Raw genomic sequence first — 8,213 nt, forward strand, 5'->3', positions numbered from 1 at the left:
ATCTCTTACCTCGTTGTATCTACCACGACCCCGACCTCTATAAGGAGACCGTCCTCCACGTCCTTTGCCTCGATAATTTCTGTTGTAATAGTTGTAACTTCGGGAGGCTTGCGACTCGTTATTAGCAAACATTAACTTGCTTTGATCTTCCTGAGATTCATCTTCTTCGGACACACGCTCTTTGTAGGCCTTTAGACGACCGATAATGTCCTCGAAACTTGTAGTCTTGGGATCCAAGACTTGTTCTAGCGCAGCCGCAATGTGGATGTACTTCTTCCGCGGAAGACTCTTCAGGAATTTTTTGACAAGCTTTGGTTCCACTATCTCTTCTCCTGGTGCTGCGGATTTGGATGAAACTTCAGATAGTTTACCAGCAAAATCATCGATTGTATCGGTCTCCTTCATCTTAAGGCGATCAAACTTAGCCATCAAGGTCTGTAACCGTGTTTCATTCACATGCTTTGCTCCCATATATCTTGTTTTGATTGCCTCCTAGACTTTCTTTGTTGTATCCAGCTCTCCCACTTGAAGTATAAGCGCCTCAGGGATGGATTGGAATTGCAAGGCCACCGCCATGTCATTCTTCTCGTCATGGATCATTTATGTTTATATTATATCCCAAACTTTGTGAACTATCAGCATAATCTTTATTTTCATGGCCCATACGGTATAGTTTATTGAATTCTATATAAGACTCTTGATTGAAGGCCCTCCTTCCTTAGGTTTCGCTGACGACAAGACCATATCCCCCATCGTAAGCTCTGATACCAATTATTGTTAACTGGTTTCACGATCTTAGTAACAAAAGCACACGAACACAAGTTGTAATCTAACAAATAAGAAACTCTTCTTATTAATCTCTTGAGGATACTATCTCAAAACTTCAAACTCTTAAACACATAAACTCACACACATATCATCTCATGATATCTCTATTTATATAGATAAGTAATCATAATCTTATTAGTACTCATAGATATAGATAACTCCTATATCTATTTAACTCGTATTTTCATAACTCGGTTAGGATTAGGATTACTTCTTGCTCAAGCTTCTGTCAATCTTACTTCAACATGAACAAGGAAAACAATGATCTTAGTTAAAGTTTATATAATAACTAGTGGCTTGCCCGCGCATTGTGTTTATAAATATTTTGTTTATGTTGTACATTTTTTTTACTATGGAGGTTAGTATTGGTGCTTAGTTTTTCATGAAATCAGCAGCCAACATTTTTCTATACACGATGATGTTAAGTTCGTTCTATATATATATATATTGTTTTAATTGTGCGAGTTTTATTTTACAATTATGTTATATATATATATTGTTTTTTTGTAATGTATATTAGATTCAGTGTCGAAATTGTGAATAATGTGTATTAGGTTTCGTAGTGAGGATAATGTCTATTAAGTTTAGTAGTGTGAAGATATAGAGGAATCGTCTCCAATGCCCGTAGATGAAAATTTTAAAGCCAGGATATCCTCGTTATAACTCTATTTTCATTTACAAATATTTTTAATTCGAGAAATGAGTAAAGTACTAAGAAATCTTCGTAAGTAACGATAATTACAAGGCAAACCAGGGTCAAACCCATCTCAACCCACCCACCCAGTAATCTATCGGATTTTCACGGAAAACCCTAAAATCAAACGCGATTTGTAATCGCTTGCCACACCTGACTTCTTTTTCTTCTAAGTCTTCTCCAAAATCTCTATTTCTTCATCTCTTGTCGCGAAAATCAGACAACTAAAACCTTACGCACTTACGATCTCAGAGCAAACCAATCACCTTAACCACAACCATCGAGAGGTAAGGTTCTTGACTCTTTTGATTTAGGTTTCTCATTGAGATTAAGGCATTGGAGACGACTCGTCTTTCTCCTTTCCGTAAAGTCGCGACCTCACATTTAAAGTCGATTCAGTCTCATTCGACTCGTGTCTGTCTCTATCGATTTGTTGTGGTCTCATTCTGTCATTCTCGTTGTAGGAAGTGAAAATGGCGAAGATACGATGGACTAGGAAGAAGAGAACGAAATAACTGAAGGATATAACTTCTCCAGTAAAAGAAGTTCCGGAGGTTGAGGTCGAGATTCCGAAGTCAATTGAGAAAGAGAACGAGGAGGAGGCGAAGTCTGCTGAAAATGAGGCGAAGGAGAATGAAGACGAGGTGAAGGAGAACGAGGTGAACGAAGACGAGGTGAACTCTGATGCAGATGAGGAGAACGAAAACGAGGTGAACTTTGTTGAAAATGAAGAGAACGAGCAGGAGATGAGCCCGGTTGATAATGAAGTAGTAGAAAATGAAGACGACGCAGTAGAAGAGGAAGAGAGCTTAGAGGAAGAAGAGGCAAACATGGACGAAAATAAAGTAGAAGAGAATGAGGAGAACTCAGGAGAAGAGGAAGAGGAGACGAATTCAGGTGAACATGAAGTAGAAGAAGAAGAACATGAAAACATCGACTCTGAGAATAATCCTCCTGTTGAAGATGTGCAGACCAATGAAGAAGGAGAAAGAGAAGAAGGAAGTACCACTCGAACTTCAAGCGAGGAAAGTGTTAATATTTCTATCTCTGTCTCATAGTTTGACAAAATAGTTTGGTAGAACTAAGGATAACTGGTTTATTTGTGATAGTAAGAAATGATAATGTTTGATCTTATTTAGAAATCATTGTGTTACTGATGTGTTTGATGGTTCCGGGTAGAAGCATGTTAAATTAGAGAGGCTATTATCTTGTACTACTCCTATAAGTTAGTATAACTTGGTGCAACCTAGTTTAACTAATTTCCATTGTTACTTGTTTGTTCGTAGGATTCCGTCGAAGGGGTGCTAAAACCATTGGGCATGTACTTCCCACCGTCTGAGTATAGGAAGAAGATCAAGATATCTACTAGGTGTTTTATTGCTGATGTAATGGAAATCCTAAAAGAACTAGACCCTCCAATGACTAGGGCGGAGAAGAGTCTGTTTGAGAATCATCCGCAGTTCAAACACATATTCCACATGCCACAGGCTGGAAACCACAAGGTTATGGGCATGTGGATGCTCCTCCTCCGAACCGCACGCATTACAAAGAAAAAAGAGGCATGGTTTGCCGTGAATGGATGTCCTATCCGCTATGGTATTAGAGAACATGCTTTGATATATGGATTGAACTGTCGAAACTATCCATTGAACTACAAAGTACTCGGAGGCACGAAGTTTGTGAGGAAATGTTTTGGCGGTGGAATAATAAGATATCAAGACGTGAAGCAAAAGTTTTTGAGGGAATGGAACCTTCTCGTGATAGGTTGAGGCTGTTGGTCTTGTATTTCCTATCGAGTGTTATTTGTGGGCAGGCGAAGACCGGTAAGGACGCCCCTTCCGTGGAGCCATTCTTGCTGAGAGCAGTTGATGATCTCAACTTAAGTAAAACGTTCCCTTGGGGTAAATTATCCTTTGATTACATGTTGAAAGAGATTTCACACACCATGAGTCATTTTGAAGGGGAGGTGAAAGAAGGTGTGATATGGCCAATTCCGGGGTTTTGTATTCCAATGGAGGTTAGTCTTTTAAGTAATATATGACTTGTACTTTAATGTTGATCGAAATTGTGATATTGACACTGCCTGAGATTGTTTTTACATGTGTAGCTCCTAGCATTTGAGGCCATTACGAAATTGGGGAACAAATTCCGAGAGACCGCTGAAGACGTAGACCCAACATGTCCAAGGATGTGCCAAACGAAGTTCAAGAGAAGTGAAATGAAGGGATTTCCCCTATCGAAAATAAATAAAGAACTTGGTGATACTAAGGTTAGTTGTCCCTTTTATCTGAATATTTTACACTACATGTTATGGTAATCTTAATAAAGTGTTGGCACTGTAGGACATTGAGAACATCTTGTCTGTTTTCGAAGAGGAACAAACTCTACTAGCTCGGATAACAGAACCAGGGGATATCAGTGATAAGGATGACTTGATTGTCGAGAGTTGGATGAAGAGGCTGGCTCGTGGATATGTTGCAAGGTTTGAAGATATATTAGAGGAGGATGTGGCTGCCCGACAAGCCCCTCCCCCCCCCACAAAATAGTGAAAACGAGACAGGAGCCACCACCAATGAAGCAGCAGAGAACACAGTGAAGATAAATGAACTGGTAGTCATCTTTAACAGCTTCAAAGAAGAAATGGGAGAGCGGATGAAGAGGGTTGAGGAAAAGGTGGGAGAGTTTGACCTAAGACTCGCTGTCTCAGAAGATTATGTTCAAGAGCAGATTGTGGATATATATGCGGCTAGGGAGGAAGACGACAACTTGCAGAGGCCAAAGAAGAGGCCAAAGAGGGACTGATGTATTGCATTTGGTGTTTGTTCTAAAACTTATGTTGCTTTCGGGTTTGTACTAAAACTTAAACCTATTGTTGATTTTGGTTTGTATTGTTGCTATTTGGTTTGTACTATAACTTCTGATGCTTGTGGTAGTAGGTGGAAGTAGTATAACTATGGAAAATTGGTAAAACTATGTCAAACTAGTATAACTAGGTGTCAGGAAAACAAGTAAATGCTCTCTCTCTCTTCTTACGTGTGTAATAAATGAGAGTAGAGACGATCTCGTTCCTCTATCTTCTTAACCTTTTCCACATTCTCTCTCTCTTATATCAGATCTCATTTCTTCATATTCCTCCATATCTTCATACCTCTCTTCTTTTGTGAAAACTAAAAAGTGAAGATGGAAGTGGGTTCAGGATCGTCAAGGAGGAGCCAAAATTCGGGTCGGAGACTGTGTTTCTGTGGCTTACCGGCGACGGTAGCACAAGCTTGGACTGACAAAAACCCCGGGCGGCGATTTTATGGCTGTCCACGTTATAAGGTAATGACAATTGAACTTCTTTTAAACTAGAACTTCAGATGTGAAATATATATGTAAAATGGAATTTGGATCTTGTGGCAGCTTGGAGACCATTGCAAGTACTTCTCTTGGTATGATGAAGAGGAAGGTACAAAATGGCAAAAAAGAGCTTTACTTGAAGCCCATGATGAAATCCGAGAGAAGGATAGAGTGATTGAGCAGTTACAGAAGACCATTTCACCAATGAGAAGCGATTTGGCCAATAAGCAAAAGGTGACAGAGGATGACGAAAATGAAATTGTTAGAAAGTTTGAAGCATTCTATGTTTAAGTGTTCTGGAGAGCCTCTGTTTTGGGACATATGTATGATAATTTGCTTAAGTGTTTTCGAACCTATGTATGATATGCCTAAGTGTTTTTGGAACCTATGTATGATATGTTTGAGTGTTTTGGATCGCCTTGGTATTACTACGGAAAACTATGGTATTACTACGGAAAACAAGTATAACAAAGGATAACTACCAGAATTCTTAAAACATCCATACTTAAATTCTTAAGACATAATCCAGAAATGAGAAATGGACATAATCCAAACAACATAAGTGTTAATGCAGAGACACGCATCCAATCCTCAAATTCTTCATCTCCCTTTTTCATGTTTGGAAACATCAACTTTTTCCCCATTTCTCAATCAACCCATACGACAGAAAGATGAGAGAGAAATGTGATAGAGAGATGAGAGATGTGTAATGAATGAGATGGGAAACATCAACTTTTTCCCGTCGAAAATCCCAAATTGACTTGTGAGTTTTTAGAAAGAGCGCCAAAATTTTGAAATTTTAAGGGAAACCCGCCTAAAACATACAACTAGTTGTCCCCAAAATAGTAGTTGTAAAGAAATTACAAATAGTTGTACTTTCGTTGATTTTCAATTATTTTAGTATTACGTGTAATTATAGTTTTTCATTTAGTTCTACAATGAAATATAAGATTTCACAATATGATTATTGGTGTTTTACGTAATGAAACTGTCTTTAAAAGTTGTTTATCTAAATCTAATATTGAGTAGTCACATATCCAACTAAGTAACTATAAAAGTTTATGTAGTGTGTTGGGTTGTTCTGTTGAATATAACATTTTTATTATGCGACAAACCTAAAGATTAGATTTGTTATTTTGATGTAACATTGTATAATTCAAACATTTCGATTTCCAAATTAAATTTCAGATATTCATACTAGTATTACACAAACAGAATAACGGTTCTCCATAGTTGTACAAATAAAACAGAGTAAAATTCAAACATTTTGATTTCCAAATAGCAACCATTGTAGGCTTTGTCTTGGACGCCTTTTATTTTGCGTCCTTGGCCGGCGTTCCCCAGCCGATGGAAACCTTTTCACTTTCTTTCTTCCCCTCTTCTCGACGCGCTTTGGAGCTATGATCTTCATTTTTTTTGATGTAATCTGGGACATCCCATTGACTCCTATAAGGAACCACATAAATAGACCTGTAATATGCCAATGCCCACAGCTCTGTCCAATATTATTTAGAGATCAAATCTTCAAACTCGAAAACAAGACCATTATCATGGGTGTTCTTGTAAAAAATATAAACGGCTATTCCGTGGTGACAAGGATAATTTTCAATATCAAAGAACCGGCAACTGCATTTTTTTCAAGTAAATTCACCGAATACGGCTTCCCATCAGTTCCGAAGACACTGTACTCAAGGTTGAAAGAGTTTATCTCTGAGACAATTAATTTCCTGGGAACTGACCATGCGTCATGCACGAAGTTTTCCACAAGAGGCACTAGTTTCCGCTCACTGGATCCTCTGACGGTTTCTTTCCTATGTTCATTAAACCAATCAGCTGTTTTTTTAGTGATAGTATCCACCAAGGGTATTAAAGAGTACTTCCTCGCATCCTTGAACACACTATTCATCGACTCCACAATGTTGCTTGTGTCGATGTTGTATCTATCTCCTGGAAACCAACACCTCGCCCACTTTTCTTTCTCACTACTTTCCTCCAAATACTTGGCAGCAGATGGATAATGATTCTTGAAAGCAGAATATTCAGCATCGAATTCAGGCACTGTGTAAATCCGAGCAATGTCCATAAATTTCCATTGAACAATTTATTTGTTGACGTTACTTACATGACCTTTCACATTTTGAGCCAAATGCCATATACAATGCGCATGATGAGCCTTCGGAAATACATTAGCTATGGCATTGATGAGGCTTCCATTTCTATCACTCATAAACACCAACTCCGATGAATCTGGCACAACCGTTTTGAACATCTCAAAAAACCAACTCCAGCTGTCCTTATTCTCACCATCTAGCACACCAAAAGCTAAAGGATAGTGGTGCCGATTAGGATCTTGAGCCGTTGCAAAAATGAGAACACCACCATATCCATTTTTCAAAAAAGTAGCATCCACGGTTACAACTTTCCTCATCACTTTAAAACCTTCTATGCTAGCTCCCAGCGCGATGAACAAGTACTTGAATCTGTCCGAATCATCTAACTTCACACTCGTGATTGTATGATGATTGATGTTCTCTAACATGTACAAATAAGAATACAACATCTGATAACTTTCTTCATGAGTCCCACGCAACATGCTCACAGCTTCGTTTTTATCTCTCAAAGCAGTGGAGTATGATATATTGACACCCAATTTTGTCCACACAAGAGCCTTGATACTGCTAGGAGGAGGAGTTTCCATTTGGCCTGGATAATCATCATGCAGTAGAGATGCAACTAGCTGTGGCGTGCCTTTCCTCTTTGAGTTGCAATTACTCTGACTTCCATGCGAGCATGTATGCATCTTGTTGTACGTTCTAATAGAGAACATGTTGGAGTTTTTAATCTTCGCAGCCCGCAGTCCCCATTTACATCCTTCCTTAGGACATGTTAGCACTAATCGCTCCTTATCGGATTTGACCACATTAAACCCAAAAGTTTTCTTACATGCGCCTCTATCCACCACTTCTTGCACTACCTTTTTGCTAGAAAACTCTTGTTGTATTTTCAAACCCAGACCGTCTTCCCATTCCTCCATAAACTGCACCTGTTCGGCAACAGGTGGAACACCTACATGTCTGTCTCGCATTTCTGTGTCTTGCCTACCATTATCTCCATTGCCGTCAACATTTGAATCCACATTGCCATCAACATATGAATCTACATTGCCATCACAATTTGAATACACATTGCCATCAACATTTGAATCCACATTTACTTCTTCATCACCTTTTTCAGACACTTCCTCAATCTTCACAATCCCCCCCCCTCGGTTTTTTTATCAAATTGATTGTCGCCACCATATAAAGTTATGGCTTTATCTCCAATTTCATCTTCATTCGAATGCCACACCTCA

General features: G+C 38.8%; 1 protein-coding gene across 1 annotated transcript; it reads left to right on the plus strand.

Moving 5' to 3' along the window:
• Positions 1-1,929: 1,929 nt before the first annotated feature.
• On the plus strand, positions 1,930-5,008 carry LOC125581756 (uncharacterized protein At3g43530-like). The gene is made up of 4 exons (XM_048747725.1): positions 1,930-3,539; positions 3,630-3,791; positions 3,865-4,843; positions 4,925-5,008. The coding sequence occupies exons 1-3, from the start codon at positions 3,210-3,212 to the stop codon at positions 4,066-4,068; spliced, it is 696 nt and encodes a 231-aa protein (XP_048603682.1). The 5' UTR covers positions 1,930-3,209; the 3' UTR covers positions 4,069-4,843; positions 4,925-5,008.
• Positions 5,009-8,213: the final 3,205 nt, after the last annotated feature.

This window comes from Brassica napus, chromosome C2 (assembly GCF_020379485.1).
Source record: "Brassica napus cultivar Da-Ae chromosome C2, Da-Ae, whole genome shotgun sequence".
NCBI classification, from domain to species: domain Eukaryota; kingdom Viridiplantae; phylum Streptophyta; class Magnoliopsida; order Brassicales; family Brassicaceae; genus Brassica; species Brassica napus.

Bases quoted from the DNA above. Each gene is read 5' to 3' on its own strand.
- LOC125581756 (XM_048747725.1), top strand. From the start codon at position 3,210: ATGTTTTGGCGGTGGAATAATAAGATATCAAGACGTGAAGCAAAAGTT. The intron at 3,540-3,629 runs GTTAGTCTTTTA...TTACATGTGTAG, and splicing joins GGTTTTGTATTCCAATGGAG to CTCCTAGCATTTGAGGCCAT. The intron at 3,792-3,864 runs GTTAGTTGTCCC...TTGGCACTGTAG, and splicing joins AAGAACTTGGTGATACTAAG to GACATTGAGAACATCTTGTC.